This window comes from Sphaeramia orbicularis, chromosome 9, assembly GCF_902148855.1.
Source record: "Sphaeramia orbicularis chromosome 9, fSphaOr1.1, whole genome shotgun sequence".
NCBI classification, from domain to species: Eukaryota; Metazoa; Chordata; class Actinopteri; order Kurtiformes; family Apogonidae; genus Sphaeramia; species Sphaeramia orbicularis.
In genome coordinates this window covers 29,964,044-29,988,507 of record NC_043965.1, presented here as the reverse complement: position 1 = coordinate 29,988,507, position 24,464 = coordinate 29,964,044, and the positions used below count along the sequence as shown (strand labels likewise).

Below are 24,464 nucleotides of genomic sequence, written 5' to 3'. Positions count from 1 at the left end.
AAAAATTAAAATATTATTTTGAAAGGTCAAAATCTTTCTCTGCCGTGTTTGTACTTCCGGGTCATGCAACGGGCGGAGCACAGCAACTTGTCAACGTAAACAGTGGGTCGAACTAACTTTAATTATCTCTTTAAAGAATCTGTACAGAAAATAGATTTGTAAGCTGTATTAATTAAGCTATTATTTATCTATATATGTTTACATCGACTTTTTATTCCAAACAACCTAGTTTAGATACAGTGACATGCTAGTAGCTAACTGAAGCTACACTGCAGTGAGCTGTGCTAACAATATAAACTAGTTGAGTTGTGTTACCATGGTTGTCATTAACAGTGAACAGTCAGCTTTGCATTCTTTAACCACGTACATCACAACTCAGAAGTAGGAAGCGTAAATATTTTGGTTGTAGTCCAATCTCTGGTTCATTCATTCAGATTGGATTCATCCAGCAATATGTTTTAGTGTTAATTCTGAGTGTGATTCCCCATTCTTTGTTTTCTGGCTCTAGATAAACTTAAGATGTCTAACAAAGAAGTGAAGGTGGCGCTGAAAAGTGCCAGAGAGGCCATTAAAAACAAAGAGTTTAAAGAAGCCCTCAAACACTGCAAGGTAAAACATTTCAAGAGGTGTAACTTGTCTAATGCATCTGTTTTACTTTAAGTGAGCTGTAGTGTAATGTATGTCTTATAACTGAAATTGTTTTGTTTTAGGCTGTATTGAAACTTGAGAAAAACAATTATAATGCATGGGTGTTCATTGGCTTGGCAGCCAGTGAACTTGAACAACCAGATCAGGCACAGACAGCGTACAAAAAGGCAGTGGAGCTGGAGCCTGAGCAGTTACTGGCATGGCAGGTAAGATGGGAAACACTGTGGTGACTGAATTAATACATATCTAATACTAACGGTTAAATGTTTAACAAGAGAGATCCATTTCAATGTGTAATGTGTCAGCTGTCTAGTGAAGCAATTGTCATTGCTTGTGTTTTAGGGCTTAGCAAATCTTTATGAAAAGACTGATCAGTGGGACTTCAAAGCTGAGCTTCCCAATGTCTATCAGAAGCTAGTTGACCTATACTCAAGGTAACGTATATTAAACACAAAATGTCTTCAGCATGTTTCTTGTAGAGTTGTGGAATGTGAAGTAGTATTCCTCATATTTGCAATGCTCTATTCACAGCTCAGACAAGAGCAAATGTTATGAGATGATCAAAAAGTTGTCAGACATCTATCAGTCTGACAAAGAATACTTAAAGGTACGGTTTTTATATAACATACACAATATGGAGAAAAACAGTATATCAAACTTTCTGACGCATTTTGATGTCTTTGTGTTCTTCACCCTAGTTGGCAAAACTTTGTTGTCAGCTCATTAAACTTAAGGAGGAAGAATCTGTGGAGAAGAAAGAGTTGGTGCAGCTGTGGCAGCAGATGACCCACGTCCTCTCCGACTGCCTCAGTGAGGAAGAGCAAGACAATGAAACTCAACAATATGTAAGAGTTCCTAAACCATAAGATCTGACTGTTCCCACTGACAAACAAACCTAAAGATCATATAACTATCTCTATGCTTCCTTTGATAACTTTTTTGTGTGTGTTTACCAGTTAATCACAGCATTTGAGAAGGCCTTGGTTCTCGCAGATCCTGTACCAGGAGAAGAACACAGGAAGGCTTCAGCTGACCTTATCAAATGTCTTTCTAAAGTAAGTGTACATCCTCGGTTGTAATATAGTCATCATAGAAACTTGTTAGAATCAGTTCATATTAATTTAAATATTTTAATAAAGCCATGTCATTCTCGTATGTGCCCAGTTTTTTTTTTTTATAATTAAACTGCTTGCTGTGAATTTGCTCTTTCTTTAGATGCCAAAAGAAGAAGGTAAAATGAAAGAAGCATGTGAGACCATGCTGTCCCTTTACCCCAAGCAAAGTTATCCTCTTGAGGTCCTTTGTTCTCACTACCTCACAACTGGTAAGAAACATTACAGTGCACAGTCACCGGTTCACAAATATGCAAAGGTTTTTTTATACAATGGAGCCTCAATAGTAACATATATGTCATGATTTTGTTGAAGATATCCTGAATGAAGACGCAATCAGTTGTTTCTCTCGGCTCCTGGATCTGAACCCTGGCAGTGGGTTAGGTCACTTGGGTCTTGGCACTAAAGCACTTCAAGATGGAAGGTATAAAGATGCCATTAAGGATCTTGCACAGGGTAAGTGTGTACATGAACACTGTTAATTCTGCTATTTTTTTCTTCATAGTAAAATATTGCAGTGAATGAGGTCACTGTCATTTATCAGATGTGTGTTCTGAATGTCCATTTTCTGTCCTCTGTATTCTAAGGGTTGCAGAAAATGAACTCCAGTGCAGGATGGTGCAGTCTGGCTGAAGCTCAGCTTAAAATGCACAGATACTCAGATAGTGCTCTATCATGCTCTAAAGGTAACATAGCTTGAACCAACTTTATCAGATAGAAATTATAGAATAATTTGTGATGAAACAAATATGTTAATGACCACATCTTCAAAGACGAACCCTCTAAAGTCTCAGAGTGTGTGTTTTGAATTCTCTTAGGTCTTAATATGTGTCTGTCTGGAGATAAAGAGCTAATGACAAGACTCCAGAGGTTGAGACTAGAGGCCTTAGCCAGGTGTGGAGACAAGAAGGCTGCTGATCAGGCTTTGGAGACATTTTCACAGGTAATGTACATACCAGTATAGGATACAGGACATGTCAGCTCCCAGAACCATTAAAACACACATTGACTTGTACTTAACCAGTATGATAAATGCACTGTATAACTGGTTTTTAGGATTCTCAAGGAAGTGTTAAATTCTGGGCTTGACATGAAGATGAATCTGGTGCCCAGTTTAGGGGAATCTGAGTATAGCATTAACCCTGAGCCTGTTTACACGACCATGAAAGTCTGATAACTGAAAGTAATCATATAATTGTAATAAACACATCTAACATATTTACATGCACTTAAGAAATGCAATAATCGAAAAACCTTGGTTTAGACACTCCAGTCCATAATCGAATTTCTTTCAGAGTACTACCATACATAGTGATGGTAGACTTAAACTTCCTGTTGTCTGTCGTTCACATTTAATTACATAACTTCCATTCTCTACGATTTTAATTGTGTTTACACATGTGCAGACATAAAAGAATGAAATAAATTAAATTAACCTGTATACATGCAGGAAGATATTGGCGTATTGGGGAGAAATCCAGGCGTGTTATTCTAATTTCTCATAATCAGATTACTGCCATTATGTGATAAATCATATCAGATTATTCTATTTACATGGTCACTTGAATAATCTGACAACTCCAGAAATCAGATAATGATCTGAGTATTGGTGATGTAAACAGGCTCAGTGACTCACTTCTTTCCCAGTACTGAAGGAAGACCAGTGCCCACATGGGTTTTTGTATTCTAAACAATGATAATTTACAAAATGGCAGTACAGTGTTATTGTGTGCACAGTCAAGGCAACAAATAGAAGAATCTAACTTTAAACAACTAACTTACCAGATGCAAAAAGGATAAAATAAAATAGAGGAATTTTACCGTATTTTTTTTTTAGCACAAATCACGAGAAAAATACAACAAATCAAACAGCTTCACACACCTACCACTTTCAGGGAATGCACATTTAGAAAAACAAGTTTATACAAAGAAGCAGTAGAATCACAAAATGTATTATATCTGGTAACTCTAGGTGCACGTTTCTGAATACACTAAATTACAACAAAATGACAGCACAAATACTGGCAAAGATAAAGTGCCACAGGGCATCAAAGAAAGTTAATGGATGTGTTTGTTTTGTTTATTCAGATTGCAGATGCTGAAAAAGACCCCTTTATTGTGGCCTTGAAAGGACGTGCATACCTCAACAAAGGACAGGTTGATGACGCCCTTAAGGTAAAGGGTGTAAGAGTTATAATGCCGTTGAACATGGCAGCATTGAATGAATTCAGGATTTAGAGATTGTCAGATGTACCACCACTGAAAAACAGAGGATTAAGATAGCAATAATTAAAGCATTTAAAGCATAATATCAGCAAGAATGAATACAATTCTGCTTTGTTAACAAATTCCAACGCTGTGTTTCTTCGTCATTACTGTTAGACTTATTTTACTGTGTTGTTTTGTAGCATTCACAATCAAAAATTCAGAACTGTCTGGTCAAGGTGTTTTTAAGTGACAGTAATCATTTTGTATACTGGTTAAAATTGCTTTTAATAGTGTTAAATACCTTTTCAACCAGACAAATGGCAGGAATACAATTTGGGTTATGTTTTGTAAATAGGAAGGAATATTACAAGACTTATCCTTAAAATAAGGGTATTTAATAGTTTTAATAGATAATATATAATGTATTAAATCCCATATAGACCCTCAATCCTGTATTTAGATTTAACTGTTGTATCGTCTGTAGGTGTCAACAGCGCTGATGGAGTCTCACCCTAACCTGGCCCAGGGTCTGGCACTGAATGGACTGGTATACATAGCTCAAGACCAGCAGAAGTTAGCAGAGCAAAGGTACAACTTGTCTGTTTCTATTCACATGAAACAGTTCCTTTAGTGTTTTTAAACCTAGGCAGAAGTTCATTCCTAGAATTCTCTACATCAAACTCTTTCCTTGTGACAGTTTCTTGAAGGCTGCAGGCCAAAGCCCAGACTGTGGAGAGTATTACTTCCTGTTGGGATGGCTCTACTGGGACATGGGAGAAGAGACCCGTAAAGACCGCAGCAAAGCCCATACTCATCTTCTCAAGGTTAGATCTACTGTCATAAATATTTTGAGCTAGCAATTGGGAAAAGTATATCTCTGTATTTTATTTTGGAAGAGTGAAAACATGCCTTAAAGGTCTTCTCTCTTACTCTGTGTAATGTATCTGGGGCATAAGACAGCAGGCGAGACAGAGAGGTGGAGAAATATTGGGTCGTCAGTCCAAAATGGTCATTCTAAATCGCAATGTGGGATAAAGACAGCCTGTGGAGAAATTCAGTGTCAAATGGTGTTCAACTTTTGGGAACAAAGACAAAGATGGATGTTAACAAACTTTGCATGACTATGGCATAAGAAGACCTTGCACAGTTCTTGGCGCAAACCCTATCTGTCCCCTCTTATACATGGAGGATTTATGTTGCTCTGAGGCTAATGACAGGTCTCTAATGTTATTTTCTACTGTGCATCCTTCTCACATGATCTGAATCAAATTGACATGGTTTAGTCTGGCTTAGCCTACTACCAAGATTTATTTTTCTGTTTTCACACAGTGTGATATGTAACAAACTTGGACAGTTATTGTTGAGAAAAGGTCTTAGCGTCGAAGCATTCTCATCAAACAGTGTCTGTGTTTTATATTACAAGCTGTCAAGTGAAGCCTTGAATGACATTTGAGTTTCAAAGCTTTATCTATCATTTCAGGCTGCAAAGTTAGACCCAAACCTTGGTTGTGTTTTCCGCTACCTTGGACATTATTATCGAGAGGTGGCAAATGATCGTAACCGGGCTCGAGGCTGCTACAAGAAAGCATTTGAGTTGAATGATGATGATGCTGAGTCTGGCGCTGCCTCAGTAGACCTCTGTATGGAACAGAATGATATGGTAAGAGCCTCAGGGGGAAACAAAGATGACTCAAGCACTATAAAATCACTGCATAAAACACTTATTAATGCCAGTATTGTCACCGTTTTTCCTTACTTTTTCTTTTATTTTACTCTCCTCCTCTTCTTCATTGCCACAGGATGCTGCATTAGAAATTCTTCAGTCGGTGATACAGAAGGCCACCCCAGGTTCGGCTAAATGGGCCTGGATGAGACGAGGGCTTTACTACCTGAAGGTTGGACAACATCAGCAGGCTACAGCAGAGTACGGCTTTTCAGATGGGATGCAGAGACTTTTTTTTTTATCATCTTAGGTATTACACAGGTGTTGCTAAACCTCTTATGTTGTCTGTTTAGTCTGCAGGCAGCATTGAGAGCAGACCCTGAGGACTGGGTGTGTTGGGAGTGTTTAGGTGATGCCTATCTGAACCGCAGGAGTTTCACAGCTGCCTTGAAGGCTTTCAGCAAGGCCCATCAGCTTCAGCCCTCATCCATCTACAGCGTCTACCAGGCGGCTGCGATTAAACAGACCCTGGGCAAGTTTAAAGAAGCTGCTGCAGAGTACATACAGATTACAGTGCAACAGGACTATGTTCCTGCTCTGAAAGGTAGATTTTATTTTACTCTACCTCAGGTCTTGCCTGGTTTTGCTTTCGTGATATTTTTTTATTGTGCATTCCCAGTGAGTGTTTTTTTTTCTTAATTTAAGCCTTTAAACCTGTAAATCTATCTAGGCCTTGGGGAGTGCCAGCTATCTCTGGCCAGAAGTTTAATGGAGGACTGCAGAGATGGAGGAGCCATAGACCTCATTCAGCAAGCCATACAGAATCTCTTTAGGTAAGTAAGATCCTGATTTGTCATATTGCAGCATGTGTGAGGAGGAGTGATTTTCCATTTCATCCACTGACTGTACCTGTACATGTGATTGTGTTCTTTAGAGCAGTGGAGCTGCGTCCAGACTTGTCCTGTTTGTGGAAACTACTTGGTGATGCTTGCACTGCAGTCAGCATTGTGTCTCCAAGCAGAGCCCAGGTTCTAGTTCCAGCTCTGCTGGCTGGTTTAGACCCCAAGGCCCCAAATCAAATGCTGGACCAAGCCCAAACACTCAAAGTTGGTGAGAGGTATGACCCCTATCAGGCATGAAGGTTTTCAAAGTTCCCTACATCAGTGCTACTCCATTAAATTGTACATCTTTGTCATCAATAAGATAGATTAGTTTGATTAATGACATAGTTAGTTTACTGCTACCCTCAGTCAGTCGCTGATTGTAAATCATATAAAGTTAACAGTGATTATAAACTATATTTGTCTATTTGCAGGTGTTATGCTCATGCTTTGAAGCTGATGCCCGAGGCTCCCAGTCTTTGGTATGACCTTGGCCTGAATTATCACAGACAGGCTGGCTCATCCTTTCCCACAGACAAGGACCAGAACTCCCTGTCAGAGCTCCTTGAGAAGGCCCAACAGGTACTTCACAAAATCCTGCACAACAAGCCTGCTTTGTTTCACTGCAACAGATTTATTTTAGGGATATTTTTGTACTTTCTCAGTGTCTGAAAAAGGCCATCATGATGGATAGTGGAAACCACAGCTACTGGAACTCCCTTGGTGTGATTTCTGTGAGCAAAGGTAATAATTTGCTATACCTCACTGTGACAGGAACATACTCAGTCTGAGGTACAGAGTCCATTTGACAAAAGTAATAATAATTGCATGCACATAATCTAGTCTGAGGGACATGTCCCTTCATTACTCTCTTATCTTTAATCAGCTTTTAGAATGTGAATATTAATAGCACTGGTATGACTAATAGTGGTCAGGGAAAGTAATTAAGAACATAAAATTGGTTGCATTAGTAACTCTTTTGTCCTTGCCAAAATTATACATGCAGATTACAATGATGTTTAACTATTAGTCTGTATCTTTTGCTTTTTTTTTCAGGCCTTGAGAACTTTGCTCTGGCTCAACATTGTTTCATCAAGTCCATTGAAGTTGAGCCAAATGTACGTAATATGCATTTATTCAAATGATGAATCCAGATATTGTCTAGATATTATACATTTTGAGTCAAAACACCTCATATTTCATTCCAGAATGTTGTGGCTTGGACCAACCTTGGTACACTTTATTTAAGGAAAGACAATATAGAGGTGGGTGTGACATGATGTAATTATAGAAATTCATGTATAGATTAGCCTTCTCTTTATTTATTGTGTGCTGGAGTCTTTATTAAAGTCTGACTTAATTTCCTTAGCTCGCACACGAGGCCTTCAAGATTGCCCAGTCCTTGGAGCCACTTTATGTCAACTGTTGGATTGGACAGGTACTGAACTGCAGTTTTTACAGAACTTTATTTAACAAATAGAAGCCAATATTGAAAGTTTGTGTTTAAAGGGTACCTGTAGTGAATTTTTATTGCTAGGTATTTCAAAAGATCACATACAATACTAATGGTTCCATTAGGGAATTTATTTTATAGCCCGTTGTCAAGTACACGTGAGTTCTAAGCCACTGCTCTGTCAGTCAGAGATGTTGCCTCCTTCATGGACTGTTCTTGGACCGGTAGTGATACAAACTCGTTAGTTTGTCCGATTACCTGGGCTGCGATGGACTTGTCACTGACCCTGTGCAACAGACACCAGTCTGAGATGACACATTGTTGGCCAGTGGTGGGTTACGTCTCTAGGACAATGGTGGAGGGCAAAGGTTAGGGCTGCACAAGCAACAAGTGCAAACATGTGCTTTCCACTCAATCTTGCTCACTGACTGCTGCTTGTTTACTCGCACTTGATCACCTGGAATCAACGCGGGTTTGTTACTTTTGGCCAGCAATGGCTGCTCCTCATAGGTTCGGCCCTTGTGCGTAATTAATGTAATAAAAAGGTCCAGTGTGGTGCATTTATGTTTTTTATTTTATTTTTTTACTGAATTTGCACCTCTCTTGCTTATAAGTAATACATTAAGACTGTGATTGGACACACAATAAGTGAGAGTATATAAAGGAAGATTTTTATGTCTAAATAGAAACTGCACATGTGATACAACTACAAGTAAAATGTAATTATGCTTAATGGCAAACAATAATAATAAATTATTTAAAATGGCATTTTGCAGTTAACAAATAATGGCTTATCAGTGTGCTAGATTTAATGGTTTTATGTTTTTGACCTGTCTACATCGTCTTTGTCTGTCCTATACTCATGTTTGCTTCTTCTGTTTAAATCTTTGTCTCGATTTTCCTACAGGCGATGATAGCGGAGAAAGTTGGAAGTTATGACACCATGGATCTTTTCAGGCACACCACCGAACTCAGCACACATGTGAGTGACCTCTCAAAACGACTCTGGTTGCTTTGTTATACCCACTCACCACCTGGTTAATGATAGTTTAGTCTTTGTTTTAAGTTGCACAATCGATAAATTCTTTGCCCTCATTTTCTCTTACACTCTCTCTGGTGTTCATCGTCTCGTGGCAGATGGAGGGAGTGAAAGGTTATGCCTACTGGGTGTGTTCCACTCTGCTGGATAAAAGCAACAGAGACTCTGAACTGTACCGTTACAACATAGTTCAGATGAATGCGATCTCTGCTGCTCAGGTGGCATTGAGCAAGTACACAGGTACATGATCTGTGTGTGTTTATGGGCATGTGCAGGCTACACATGCTTAATTATATATTTGTTATGTGTTAACAACAAATGGCATATGACACGTAGCTTCGTTCCTTTCTGTGTCAGAGCGAATCCAGTCTGACCCGGACGCCTTCATTATGCTTGGCTACCTGAATGAGCATCTGCAGCTGAAGAGACAGGCCTTGCAGGCTTACCAAAGGTGTCTGTTGCACTGACTCTTCTGACCCAGACACAGTGGACAAGCCCTGTATCAAAATAGATGAATTCACACCTGTATGATTGTAACTTATTTTTCACTTTTTGTTCAGAGCCGCAGAACTTTTGCAGTCTACGCCGTCCACTGAACAACTAGCTTTTGCTCTGGGCAGTTATGGCCGTGCCTTGTGGTAAGTCAGGTGCCCTATTCATCCATTTTGCATGAAAAGGAACCAAACTGATTTATTACAGATGAATTCAGGAAAGATTTTTAATTAATTAACGTATATGCTCCAAGCTTTTTCCATATGGTAATGCTGAAGTCAGTTGTTTGTCTCTGTCTGTTTCAGTACCTCAGGTCAGTGGGAAGAAGCTGTGCAAGTTTATAAATCTACTCCACTCCAAGAACTCAGCGACTTGGTTGGAGTAGCTCTTGCCTACTGCAGAGCTGGACTCATCCCAGAAAGTATCAATGGTGAAGAGTGATTCTGAATTCATCATCAGCATATGTGTGCATATAACCAGATGGCTGTAAATGACCTGTTTTGTTTGTACTGCAGCCTATGAATGTGCCTTGGCTGTGACCTCCAGTGAGAAGGAGAAGGCTTATATTTTGACAGCTCTGGCATTGCTGCAGCGCCGACAGGGCAACATAGACTCAGCCAAGACTCTGCTGTTTAAATGGTGAGCTGTTCTACCTAATAACTGCAAAACACTGCTACTTGGTTGCACAGTTTCTGTTGTAATTGAGTACTGAAGCATGTAGAATTTGATGTGTTTGTATTTCTAAGCATCCACATCCATTCATAGCCCAAATAAAAATTAATTTGCCTTCCTTTTGTGTTCATTAGAGTGTCTTCTCAAAATATTCCACTTAATACCTACATAAGCCTGTCAAAAAGGGGCAGCCAATTTAGAAAAGCTGTTTAAATTTCCCTCAGCTTCTGAAAGCCCCAAGCAACATCTTTCATAACATTAGTTACACTACACTGATAAACTACTAATATAATCTTTGTCTTCTCAGCTCCATGCTAAAGGAGCCAATTCCCGAATCACTACTGTGCCTATGTGCCCTGGGTTTGGTCCAAGGTGATGCTACGCTGGCTGCTGCTGCCCTTACTGAGCTGCTGAAGCAAGGCTCCGACTCTGGGACGGTTACAGAGCAGCGATGTCTGCTTACATGCGCCCTGCTGTCATTGCAGGGCAACTACAGTGCTGTGCAGAGAGAGGCCTCCAGAGCTGTACACAAGTAAGCTTCTGAAGGATATTAACAGTAAACTGCTCATAGGTCAATAACATGTGTTTGACCAAATACTATTCATAGAAAAAGTTTACATGACTGACTGAGAACATTGAGGACTTCTCTCTACTTGTAGCATGTAATTAGTCATGGTTCTCTCATTTATGTAGATTTATTTTAAGTGGACTGAATTAACAGTAGGAAGAAGTGTGACAAATAGCTTACTATTTTAGAGAAGGTAGACATTCTCTAAAGCTCTCTTTTGTCATATTTGTTGTGCCCTGTGCAGAAATCCTGGAAACCCATCGCTCTGGGCCTTGCTGTCCAGACTTGTACCACAATACTGTCCCAGAAAGGCAAATGTAAGTCACTTTGCTGACAGAAACAACAATAGCAAAGGAATATGTCACATTTAATTGAATAGCTCTGCTCTGATGTTACCAGAGAGTTCTAGTGAAAGGGTTAAATGGTATTGGCTGCTGTGTATTTTAGGGTGGAGCAGTGGCTGGCCATGTTGCTTGTCTCTCCAGTATGACCCAAGGAAAGGTAATTATTGACATTATTTATGATGCCCTAATGTAATTTATTGTATCACATTAAGTGTATAATGTGTTCTTAAGCATAAACATTCACCTGATTTACACTGTCATTAATCAAATAATGAATACCTGAGAGTACACCTCTATCTATACTGCGTATTTTGCATGTTGACCATACAGTTTGTATATTGAATTGTTTTATGTATATATATTTTTTCTCCTACAGAGGGCGTTGTTGTACAGTGGAGTGAACCAGCTAGCTGGTGGGAGACACTCTGGAGAGGATGGTCACAGGAATGCACTGAAGACAATGCAGAGAGCTGTGCTGCTCTGCCCTGGTACATACACACACAGGCAGAAATACACTGACCTGTCTTACATACTGACACGCCTCCTAATGGAAATGGTAGATGTATAAAGCATACAAATCATTCTCAAGAGGAGTTATTGTGATAAAATGGTTTGTGTATACTATATATCTCACATAAACATGATGCCATGGTCAGAGTCTGTACTATCTTGCCTTCAGATGATCCTGCAACATGGGCAGGATTAATGGCAGCCTGTCACACAGAAAACACTTCCTGCTACCTTTCTGGCTCTGCTCCTTGTAGAAAAGGACTAGAGCAGACCCTCATGTCAGTGGTGTCTGAAAAAGGTGAGTGCATATGTGTTTGGAAGCTAAAGCTGTTTAGCCGTTTATGTGTGATTCTGTGGCTCATATGACTGTGTGTGTATCTCAGTGCGGAGTGTTGAGGAAATAGAGCGTCCTCTGGCCCAGACCCTAGAAGGTTGGGTGCTACAGCAGGCAGTGACTGGTCTGGTGCTGGGGGGACAGCTGGAACAGGCAGAGGCCCTCTGTTCACAGGTCGGACATGAACTCACATTTTTACACATATCTACAACTGTATTTACTTCACTTTTAGACAGGTTAGACTTGTTTTGAATAGAAAGTGAAACTACTCTGAGCTATTTTAATCATTCTGAAGAGTTTCTTACTTTATCCCAGGTGCTGAGTGTTTCTCCAGAACATCCAGCAGTGATGCTGGCACTTAGACAGGTTCAGTGTCAGCGCCTTCTTTTGGCTGAAGGTACTATTCTCCCAGACACTGTGCTGGAGCAGCTCAACAGCGCTGTAATGACGAACCCCACCAACATAAATGCATGGCATGTAAGTGTCTATAAACCCGCCTACTTCTGCTGCAACTCAAACTGTTCCATAATACCTATAACGGTGGATTGAACCATCTCTGAACTATTTTGTATGGGTGGTATCGGTCCACTGTACCTCTCGAAGAGTTTGCCCTTTTTCCTACTTTAATTTCAAGCACCAGTTGTTTCATGTGTGATACAACATTGATCTTAGAAAGATATATCTGTGGCAAGGCAAACAAACAAACCTTAGTACAAAGTAAAGGCTAAAATATTGCTGGATGTTCAGTCTTCTTTTTAAATGTCAGGGTTATGTTGGACTTTAATATAGGATGGCTTTCGCCCCTTACCACAGGCACACTGGCCTAATGAAGATCACTCTGTGCCCTGCTTGATACCTTAGATTGCTGCACTTAACATCAATTGGGTACACCCAGCAGGGGTGATGTACCTACAAGCCGTCCTCTCCCTTTTCAGCCTTGAATATACTGGAAGCTTGTAGCCATGGTATATGGGAGGAATATCAGTAGCATATAAACATAAAAACAATTTCAGATCTAATAGTCAAAGGTTTTGTCACTGATGCAAATTAGGTTGTGGATCAAATAAGCTAAAACCCAGAATGTGGTGTTAATATGTGTATAATGAGAAAATTTGGTTTGACTATTGTTAGTTCAGGATTCTAACATTGAGACACTAGGTTATGTAATCAAACCATGCAATATCTGAAAATGTTTGACTCATAATATTTTATTATCTATAAGCAAGAGGCAGCAGATGGTTGCTTGGTGATTTCCAGTCATTACCTCATAAAATTTTTACAATAAATGATCTAATCTTTTGTATCTCTTTCCTTTACACTTCTGCTTGCCATCTCTCCAATTTTCTGCTTATCCTTTGTCTTATCACCAGACTTGTCCTCAGCTGTTGTCGTGCTCATTCTTCTGTGAACCCCTCTTAACCTTGTTTACATTATTAATGTTCTCTTGTCCTTTGGTGTCCCCAGTGGCTTGCAGAGGTTTATCGAAGCCAAGGCCTTTTGGTCCAGGCGGTTATGGCATATAGACAGAGTCTACAGATTGCTTCACAACTCAGCCTGCACAGCAGCCAGGTCAGCAGCCTGCTCCGACTGGCTCTACTGGCCCTTGGATTGTGTATGGTGAGTTTGCACTTCACATGTGAATGGATCTGAACTTAAGATAATCTTGATTAGAGTTTTGAACCAGAGCCATTATCACACTGATATAACCATTCTATTTACCAGAACATGGGAAAAAATGAAAAAGCAGAGATGGCAGATGGGTGATTAGTTGAGAGTAATAAACAGCCAAGGCCACCTGGAAGTACAAGCAGGATAAGATGCTGCCTTTGTGACTGAACTGCAGCAGATGTGCTTTTTGGTCTGTTAGACACAGGACAGTGAATCTCACTGTGACAAGCATGGAATAGTTTCTTTTTCTACCAGCTCTCAGTTACTGTTTCTCTTGGAACCAGTCACTGACTAAGAGTGTCTTATATTTATGGAGATTTTTTAACTACAGGGTGAAATCCACTTAACTTTTTATTATTTCAGTTTACTGGCACCACTTAATACTCACACTTAAAGGAGATGAGTAAAGCTTCTGGTGCTGGAGTTTTTTTTTTTGTTTTGTTTTGTTTTTTTTGCTTAAACCTGTGGTCTGATCTCTCAGGCAGGTGTCCCAGGAAATGACTGGAAGGACCTGGCACTCGAAGCCACAACTGAAGTCTTGAAGCTGGGCTCATTCCCTATGGCCCTACTCTTCCAGGCCCTGCTCCAGTATGTTACCAAGATGGCTGCTAGGTCAGTGCAATATTTTGTTACCTTCGCCAGGAGGTATTGTGATCACTTTGCTTTGTGTGTTTGTTTGTTAGCAAAAAAATTTATGGACAGATTTGGATGAAAATTTCAGGAAATGTTGATACTGGCACAAGGAACCAGTGATTAAATTTTGGTGGGCGGGGGGGGACTGATCTGCCTTGGCGGAGGTCTGCGCTCTCTGAGTGCTGTTCTTTTTTCTATTGCTGCTGATGCTATGTAAATGGACCTGCAAGCCACCAATTAAAGTGTATCGATGTAAATTGCTACTGTATTTACTGTATAACATCTAAACTGATCAAACAAAACACCAGATTTGGGAGACTTCAGATTCATGCTTCCATGTGTCTTTTCAAGATGTTGGTTCTTTTAGAATTGCAGAGTAATTTGCAAAACAAAGTTTTCCTTTGGTGACATAATAGCCTTCTGTCACTACCTCACATGCCTGCCAGGGTGCTTAATTAGATTGCTACATTCATCAGAAGGCTTAAGAGAATAAAGAATAAGTGTGCCAATACTGAACTGGCTAAAATCCTTCGGAGATGGTGCAGGAATTCCTCTGTGCCAAGAACAATCACAGTATCAGAGTTCTTTTTATGCCATAGACGTTGAGTTGGTCAACAGACCAGAGCAGTGGCTGTTTTATTCCATACATTTTTAAAAGACCAAATGATCAAATATTTTGATCTCATAAACATAGGCCTGAGACATTCTGGCAATTAACAAATTACATTGATCAGTGTATTACTTATCCTTCTTTGTATATGTCTTTTATAGGGAAACCAGGCGTTTATTGGAAAGGCTGGTTTACGTGCCATGTCAAGACTTCCCTGTGACAGTTGTGCAGGTGGCCAGCTGGTACCTCCTCAGACATCTGAAGTCCAAAAATGATGAGGAGCTTTTGAATGTAAGCACTGAGCACAAGGTTTTGAGTTGGATAGCACTCAAGCATACTATACTGATACAGTCAGCAAATGCAGTATTAAAGCATCAGTAGCACGTGAATAGTGTCACTGACACTTGAGTTCTTACTACATGTTTATAGTGGTTGTTCTAAAGGTATGTTCCTTTGTCTTTTCACAGGTCCTTTTGGAACATGCCAAAAAGAATAAGGATCAAAGACTGCTTGAGTTTCATTCACTGCTCGCCTCTTCCACATCCTGAATTACGCCAGAATCTCTACAAACTCATACAGCAACAAGTCTACCTAATGCCTGAAGCCATCACTAATGCAACTTTCTGTGCCTCTTTGCTAAATACTGTATGAAATCATGTCAGATATCATGAGGCTGGTATTGAGATTTATTAATTCACTTACATCATGATCAGTTAAATAAATCAGTCATAAGTGTTGATTCAGAACATACTTAAAATGAAATAACCAAAACCAAGCAGAAATAAACAACAAATTGCTCATTATATCAAAAATGTCTCTTGTGATTGCATCTTTTTTTCATTGCATAGTAGAAGTTAAAGCTATTGGATAACATTGTAAACAGTACATTGTTGAACATTATTTCCACACAACAGTACATTTGTCCTTCCAAAAACTTTGACAAAAAGTTTGATGAATATCCAGCTGTAACTGTGTTGCGGGAGTACAGTGTTTCCTTTACAGAATGAAATGGGGTAAAAAAAATAAAAATATACATAGATATTTCTAAATATCTAAAAGAATTTCTAATCTTTGGTTCACTCTTTAGCTCAGTTGTACAGTAGTGGAAAAAGTTTTTGGACACCCCATGCATTTGTGATATACTGCATTAAGAATCTCTTTTAAGTCATTGAACTCTGCCAAGGATTGTTCCATTCTCCAAACTCACATGCTCTGCTCCGTCCAGGTCAAAACTGGATGTTTCAGCAAGACAAAGAAACACATCCAGGGCATGGCATGTTGAAAATGTCAAGAATTTAGTTTTGTCACTTTTTCTTGTTAACTCTAAATAAAAGAAAAATTTATTTGTGTCTGATGCAGCCAAACCTTTAGAAACACTAAAAATATTTTTCTACAAATATTTCAAATTGTGTAAAAGCAACCCATAAAGACCCACATATCCACCACCAACCAAAAGCATCTACTGATCTAAAACGTTTAATAACTGTCGATCCATTAATCCTATCAATACATGTAAAGAATTCAGGTAAAATGCAATTTCTCAGTATTCAATGATCATCAGATATGACCCATTTGGGCATCCAGAGACTGTAGTGAATGTGGAAACACTCATCTTCAATAACATGGATTCACCAGTAAAACCCATGGAGAGTGACAAATGACAGTGATTGGAGATGTTTCTTTTTATGTTCAGTTCATGATACATTTTGTTGAAAAAAAATCACTGCTTCCTATTTTTGATGGTCTGATCGAATAGCCTTTGAATTTACTCTGACTTTTTATGAACATCTACATGATCAGGTAAATAAATTAAGGAAAACACCAGATTTTCACTTTAAAATGCAAAATGCAGAGGATAATTTTATAATGGATGGTGATAAATCCCTTGGGAGAGACAAAAAGACATTTGTAAGATGTGACAAAAATAGTTTTAAGAAATAAGGGTGTCTGAAACCTTTTTTCCGCTGCTGTAAATCCAGCAGATTCTACATCAGGGGTCTCAAACATGCGCCCTGCCAAAGGTTCCAATGCGGCCCGTGGGATGAATTTGCAAAGTGAAAAAATTCCACAGTTAAAGCTGTCGAACTCATTTTAGTTCAGGTTCCATATACAGACCAATATGATCTCCAGTAAAATAATAACAGCATAATAACCTACAAAAAATAATGACTCCATATTTTCTTCTCGGTTTGATGTGAAAAAAATAATATAACATTATGCCAATAAATAATGACAACTTCAAATTTTTGTCTTTGATATAGTGCAAAAAATAACATTAAATTATGAAAATATTTACATTTACAAACTATCCTGTAACAATAAAATGTGAATAACCTGAACAATATGAACAACCTGAAATGTCTAAAGAAAATTAAGCACAATTTTAACAATTTTCTGCCTGTTACTGAGTATTTAGTGTCTTTGTAGATCCAATCCATAATGCACATGTATAAATGATAAGTTAAGGCATAATATTGTTGAAATTGCACTTATTTTTCTTAAGAAATTTTAGTTTTTTCAGGTTATTCACATCTTTTTTGTCTGGATAGTTTATAAAAGTAAGTATTTTCATAATTTAATGGTGGTTTTTTGCACTAAAACAGAGACAAAAATTTGGAGTTGTCATTATTTATAGGTTATTATGCTATTATTTTACTGTTCCGGCCCACTGGAGATCAAATCAGACTGAAAGTGGCCCCTGAAAGAAAATGAGTTTGAGACTCCTGTTCTACATCAGGGGTGTCAAACTCATTTTAGTTCAGGGGCCACATTCACCCCAACATGATCTCAAGTGGGCTGGACCAGTAAAATAATACCAGTGAAATAAGTAAAATTACATTATGACAATGTTTATATCTACAACATTTAGTTAAAAATCTGAAAAATGTGAACAACTTGAAATGTCTTTAGAAAAACAAGTGCAGTTTTAACAATATTCTGCCTCAGTTTATCATTTACACGTGTGTTACAACTTATATTACAATTACAAATAAACAAAACATTTAGTAACAGGTATAATATTGACAAAATGGCATTGACTTTTCTCAAGACATTTCACGTTGTTTATATTTGTTCAGGTTATTCACATTTTTTGTAAAAGGATAGTTTGTTAATATAAACATTTTCATGTAATTTCACTTGTTTACACTAAAAAAAAAAGACAAAATCTGCAGTTGTCATTATTTACAAGTTATTATGATAGTGTTTTTCTGGTCTGACAGAACTGAGATCTAACTGGTTTATATGAGTCTGTATGGAACCTGAAATAAAATGATTTTTACACCACTGATTGTTAATATCTTCAGTGTAATTTTTGCATTTCAAAAATTCATCCTACGGGCCAGACTGGACCCTTAAGCAGGCCGGATTTGGCCCCCAGGCCTTATGTTTGACACCTGTGTTACTGTGCACACACATGCTTGGTCATGAGTGTGCAGATGTTTTGTCCACATCCCCAGCATATCTGCTTGATGTGAGGAGCTGCCTGCTGGGTTCTTTTGCAGACAGAACATGCATCTGTACCAGTGTTCAGACTTTTGGCTAGAAGCTGCTGAAGTTCACTGAGGATGGTGGGGTTTGGAGCTTTTGCAATGCCCACAACCTTCACCCTCTTGGGGTCAAACACACAGTCCTCCTCCAGGCCGCTGGGCACGGCTTTCATGCCGCAGTTCGGGGGCACCCAGGCCGTGTCATAGCCCTGCGAGCTCCAGGTGTACTGCATGGGGTGGTTGTCCTTGTCTATCCGCTTCACTCGGCCTACGCGGACACGCAGCTCCAGAGCCACACGGTCTGAAGGGTTGCTGTTAATGGGGTACCGCTCTGCCTTCTTTTTGTCGCGACTAATGTAGACCCCCGGTCCCAACATGCCGCGCGTGGACTGTTGAAAACCGTTAGCGATGATGAGCCGCGCGTTGGCCACACTGGTGCCGTGGTACATGGTGTAGACACCCCGGTCCGTGGGCTCCTGAGAGGACCCCAGCTCCACACGGGGGGAGTCATCATCATAGGTCACCTCCCAGCCAAAGAACAACACAGACATTCTGCTCTCCTATCAGCCGGACACACCTGCCCACGAGGGATACAAACAAACATGTTTTTGTGGCGAACTCAGTGTAACTTTGGACAGGGAACACAAGGCTAGCTAGTCTGTTGGTTGTACAAGCTAAAGTCTCTAAGTTGTATAAATGCTACTTTAGTAATGAAATGGCCCAGTTCTTTTGTTAACATCGTATTTTTGTTTTTGTGTTTCAGGTACATGGGTCAGACGTGGCCATTAAACAGGCCACGGGCAGCTATTGTCGTCTGTTGTCGTCGTCTGTCGTGGTGTGTCGTCCGTTACAGAATTTTCAATCGTCTTCTTCTCCGAAACTACAACGCCGATTGACTTCAAACTTGGTATACAGCTTCTTTATGATAATGTCAACAAAAGTTAGTGAAATTTTTTGGATCCGGATCTGATTCTGGATTTGGTGCGACTTTAACCCTTTCATGCAATTATGAGAACCTTGGTCACAATATTTGTGTGTTTTTATTGCTCTTTAGGCATGAAAAAAACATGCGATTTAGTTTTTTGTTTTTTTTAAGGAGTTACAAAACTGTCCACTCAGCCGGACCCCATGCATTTATTTTTCAAGCAAAGAAACATGTATTTAAAACCTAGTATCAGAAAGTGATACAGTAGGGACGAGATCTCACTGTGGCCTGTCTCTCAAGTGACATGGAAAAGTATGCAATAAAAACATTTTTAATGCTGCTAATCAGATGTTTCCCCACATTTTAACATACTCTAATACTAGTTGTTATTCATTTCATGGAGATAATATGCAAAAAAAAACCTGTTTTGTTTGTTGATTTACACTAAAACATGTCACTGTAGATCAGGTTGATCAAGAACAGCATAGTTACAGTAATGGTATGAAATGCACTGTATGGGATGATGCATAAGTGTCCACTGTGTTGGCTGATATGGAACTAAAACAATAAAACCCATGAATATACAAGAGAACAGCTGGAGAATAGCTGTCCACTGCAGTGACCTCTGTGCATGAAAGGGTTAAAAAATGTCCCCATTATAACAGATAGGAAGTGGATGGATGCAATAACTCAGCAAATATAAATGATATCCAGCCCTGATGGGGAGATGACCAAAACAAAATGGCCACATGCTGATCAGGATCTTCTTCTGGATCCGGTAACTTATGGAAAATTTAACCCTTTCATGCATACTGGTCACTACAGTGGACATCTATTCTATAGCTGTTCTCTTGTATATTCATGAATTTTGTTGTTCTTTTCGTTTTGTTTTGTTTTTTACACATATCTTTATTAAAGTTTTAAGACACTACATATCTTTTCTGACATGAATTGGTAACATTATGTAGATCTCTCCTGAGGATAAACCCCCAGAATCACAAGCCTTCCCCATAGCTTTCACATAATTTATCAGTAAATACATATTTCTGTGCATCAAAAATTAAACGTGTGGTGTCCAGCTGAGTGGACATTTTTGCAACTTCATGAAAAAAAGGTTCATAAGAATTTTTTTTTTTTCATTGTTTTTTTAATGCATTTTTTTAAATTTTTAAAAATTATTTGTATTTTTTTTTTTTTTTCTAATTTATTTTTCAGAAGAAAATTTTCAATCACATTGTTTTTTTCATGCCCAAAGAGGAATAAAAACACTCAGGAAAAATTTTTGATTAAGGTTCTCTTAATTTGTGCATGAAAGGGTTAACATGGGCTCTTATGGGGAAAACATTTCAATCATCTTATTCTCTCAAACTACAGTTCTGATTGACTTCAAACTTGGTATACAGCTTCTTTATGATGATGTCAACACAAGGTATTGAAATTATTTCGATCCGGATCTGATTCTGGATTTGGTGCGACTTTGAAAAATTTTCCCTTTATAAGAGATAGGAAGTGGATTGATACAATGAGGATATCAACTTGGAATTGGAATTTTTTACAGATCTGATTGGAATATGACCAAAACATGGGCTATTTCTGTAATATAATACATACACAGAACTGGGTGATAATAAATGGCATGTGGCTACATTTCCCAAAGCTTTTCATTTGGCCGGTAAACTACAGGGCCATTGGTCCTATTTTATTTTATTTTACCGGGGTGAGCTAATATTTTGTGTTTTATTTCCTCTATAATTATTGAGTCATATTTGGTAAAAGTCAGTCAAATTAAGCAGCTAGCTAAAATTCATTTAACCTTAATTAGCTAGCTTAGTAGCATTATGGACCTCAGTGGGTCGGATCCTACATTATATTTAATTAAAGTTACACATCACAAGATTACTGATAGCTGTTTTGAAGTCATTTCACAAGTTATAAAGTCAATTAAAGTGAAGTTTACTCACCTTATTTATCGGTAAGTGTTTTTTGTCACTTTCAGTTTAGCCTTCTGTTCTGTAGAGTTGAACACAACTAATGTATGCGTGATCTGTACTTGTACTTTCGTTTTCAGATAAAAATAGCAAGGTAGTCACAATGACTGTGAAGTACATGCCGGCTTTGTATATGATGTCAATGCTTTAAAAAGAAAGTAACTTGGGCCGGTTAGCTCAGTTGGTTAGAGCGTGGTGCTAATAACGCCAAGGTCGCGGGTTCGATCCCCGTACGGGCCAGTTACGTTTTGTCCCGTTTTCCCTGAATGAGGGAAGTTGTCAGGAAATGTAATTGATTCATTGGGAATATCCCCAGCTGAGGCACACTTATTGAATTACTCTAATGCTGTTAATCCATTTAGAATTGTGTAGCACATGTACTCCCAGTCAAAATGTTGACTTCTTTTGCCCATTATTAGCTCTTTCATTGCTAGTCATCATCATATTATGTTACCACTTTTAAGACTGGTTGTTTTATTGTCTCTTCACTAAATATGTAATCATACCAGGACACTGTAATTATAATATACTTGCAGTTTATTTGCAGAAATTCATCACACCATGTAATCTTCATGTGACAGAATATAACGGTAATGTGAATAGAATATTTGTGCACTGTATACAGTAGTGACTTACATTAATATACATACTTGATAATTTGAGAATAACAAGTTTGTCAGACTGAAAGACTACAGCCAACCTTACAGTAAAGATTTAATCCATTTAACAATCATTTTATAACATTTTGTAGTGTGTCACATGTTGCAAATAAAGGTAATAGAATACATCATTAAGGCAGGCTGTGAGTTTTATTTACAAAGAACAATCACACCATGGGTTGATTATGCATTCACCCCGGTTAATTTTAGCTTTAGTGCCTCCGGCACATACATAGGCCAAATGGATGTTGATCCAATGTGTCACAAATTTTACTTCATTAACCGCTTGTCATGGTTTGGCTGGACAGAAGTGCTTGGACATGAGAATGCAGATGTTTTGCCCACAAGCCCAGCACTGCTGCTTGATGTGAGGAGTCCCCATCTGGGTCTTTCTTTTGCACTGAGGGCACAGGTTTGCAGCACCATCTTGTCCTCTCTTGGATTTTTTATCTAGAAGCTGTTGAAGGTCTTTTTGTGTGGCAGTGTCCGGGGCCTTTGCAATGCCTACCACCTTGACTCTTTTGGGGTCATACACGCAATCCTCTTCTAGGCCACTGGGTACAGATAACATGCCACAATTGGGGGGCACCCAGGCTGTGTCATAGCCTTTTGCATTCCAGCTATACTGCAAAGGATGGTTGTCCTTGTCAATACGCTTCACACGACCAACACGCACACGTAGTTCCAGGACCACACGGTCACTAGTCTTGCTGTGCAGAGGATAATTTGAAGCCTTTCTCTTGTCACGACTGACATACACACCCTTTCCCAGCATACCATTCGATGACTGTTTAAAACCACTGGAAATGATGAGTTTGGCACAATTAATGCTGGTTCCATGGTACATGGTGTAGACGCCCCGGTTTTGGGGTTTCTGAGCTGAATTCAGCAACACGCCAGGAAAAGAAGCACCATCATCGATCACCTCCCAGCCAGAGAACTGCACTGACATTCTGCCTTATGTGGTTAATAGATGGTGTAACAATCCTGCAAAAACACCAGCACTGTGAAAAATGAATCGGCATATATATGCATCATTATGCAGCACTTAGGGTATGAGTTTTACTTAATAAGAGTGAAAATGAAACATATATTCTTGTGTCACTGCTAGCTATGTTTGTATATATACACATGAGGTCTTTATGTACCAGGAAGCTCAATGGACTCTATGCACAGCCCCACTACTTCCTGAACTTCAGGTGGGTTCTTTATTTCCTGTCTTTCATTATTGGACACACTGATTAATCCAGGTGTGCCTAATTAATCAGTCACAATAAGAAGTAGCAGACACACCTGGATTAATCAGTGTGTCCAATAATGAAAGACAGGGAAAAAAGGACCTACCTGAAGTTCAGGAAGTAGTGGGGCTGTGCATAGAGTCCATTATCTAATGAAATCCAGGGATTTACAACAAAACATGACCATATCTGTAGTGTTTTTGTCAAAAATAACAGTAAGAAAGAATACTTTTCTAACATAAACATGCAGTTTAAAGTGTTCAAACATGTTACTAAACTTTTTTCAACATCTTGAATAAAAGTTTTGTTTTGTTTTTTTTTGTTGGACATAACCGAATGTCAATGATATTTATAACAATTTGAGACCCAGAACCCACCACAAGTGCTGATAAAAATTCCCCACAGACTAAAAACTCCTGGATGTTTCCATACAGTATGCATAAAAGATCCTATAATTCCGTGGGGGCAGAGATTATGGGTCAGGAACCACTGCCATCTGGCGTCTAATTCTTGGTGTCAAGTATGTTCTGTAAGAAAACTTCACTGAAGATTTTCAGGAGCACTTGACAACGTTATTCCAAACTGCATCCCAATCAATATTCTGTCCCGAGCCCATTATTAAATTTAACTCCCAAGTTCCCACTCCTGTTGGAGGCATGTACTCCTGGCATATTAATTTATCATTTATATGATACTATACATTCTGGAGCATTCACACTTTAATATAAAATGTTGTGGTTCTTTAAATCTGACTCCCATGGAACCATATAAGCTTTACTAAAGTTTACAAGTTTCAGAAAACTCACCGTAAACGAGGCGTTGTTGCTTCGAAGAGACTTGAGTTTCACTTTCAATTACTTGGTTTTGGTTGAGATTTGGCCTACGTCATCACGTAAATGAGGAAGGATAGTTGAGCCGGTTAGAGAGTGGTGCAAGTAACGTTAGGGTCGCGGGTTCAATCCCCGTACGGGCCACTTGTTTTCATGAAGTACCACTGTGTTTGCATCTATTAAGACCCCCATTTCAGGAATGAACAGTAACTGTCTGATGTTTTGATAAAGGCTCCTCCAGCCCCAGGTTATTGGTTTGTTCATGCTGGATCACTAGATTGACCACATGTTCTATGTAAATACAGCATTCATGACAAATGAAATGATTTGTTGTGTGGTTTTTCTTTTTTTTCTGAGACCACGTGACTCTACTTACTAGCCAAAATAACTCAGTTGGGAGAGCGTTAGACTGAAGATCTAAAGGTCCCTGGTTCAATCTTGCGTTTCGGCAGGTTTTATCTTAAAGTTGTGTTGAATTAAAAATCACTGCTTTATCATTCA

The 24,464-nt window shown here is 38.9% G+C and overlaps 2 protein-coding genes and 1 non-coding gene across 4 annotated transcripts; 2 read left to right on the top strand and 1 right to left on the bottom strand.

Moving 5' to 3' along the window:
- The first annotated feature begins 14 nt into the window (after nt 1-14).
- Nucleotides 15-15,847, top strand: skic3 (SKI3 subunit of superkiller complex). Of its 2 annotated transcripts, none has more exons than XM_030144521.1 (41): nt 15-102; nt 509-609; nt 711-854; nt 991-1,082; nt 1,180-1,255; nt 1,347-1,493; nt 1,605-1,703; nt 1,864-1,972; nt 2,076-2,216; nt 2,348-2,446; nt 2,579-2,703; nt 3,849-3,935; nt 4,453-4,556; nt 4,666-4,792; nt 5,449-5,628; nt 5,768-5,892; nt 5,985-6,235; nt 6,362-6,464; nt 6,566-6,748; nt 6,947-7,094; nt 7,178-7,256; nt 7,569-7,630; nt 7,721-7,777; nt 7,882-7,950; nt 8,873-8,947; nt 9,103-9,244; nt 9,362-9,455; nt 9,565-9,642; nt 9,802-9,926; nt 10,012-10,135; nt 10,476-10,700; nt 10,981-11,053; nt 11,184-11,237; nt 11,457-11,568; nt 11,760-11,888; nt 11,974-12,098; nt 12,240-12,401; nt 13,389-13,541; nt 14,074-14,204; nt 14,997-15,126; nt 15,303-15,847. In XM_030144521.1, the coding sequence occupies exons 2-41, from the start codon at nt 520-522 to the stop codon at nt 15,381-15,383; spliced, it is 4,710 nt and encodes a 1,569-aa protein (XP_030000381.1). In that variant the 5' UTR covers nt 15-102; nt 509-519; the 3' UTR covers nt 15,384-15,847. The 2 variants fall into 2 exon arrangements, with proteins under 2 accessions (XP_030000381.1, XP_030000382.1); XM_030144522.1 differs by lacking the exon at nt 15-102 and adding an exon at nt 135-363.
- Nucleotides 15,848-16,600: 753 nt separating this feature from the next.
- On the bottom strand, nt 16,601-23,989 carry LOC115426211 (uncharacterized). The gene is made up of 4 exons (XM_030144219.1): nt 23,940-23,989; nt 22,188-22,882; nt 18,229-18,883; nt 16,601-16,833 (listed from the first exon to the last, which is right to left on the bottom strand). The coding sequence occupies exons 2-3, from the start codon at nt 22,845-22,847 to the stop codon at nt 18,236-18,238; spliced, it is 1,308 nt and encodes a 435-aa protein (XP_030000079.1). The 5' UTR covers nt 22,848-22,882; nt 23,940-23,989; the 3' UTR covers nt 16,601-16,833; nt 18,229-18,235.
- Nucleotides 21,403-21,476, top strand: trnai-aau (transfer RNA isoleucine (anticodon AAU)). Its single transcript has one exon. It is a non-coding gene; the product is annotated as a tRNA-Ile (tRNA).
- Nucleotides 23,990-24,464: the final 475 nt, after the last annotated feature.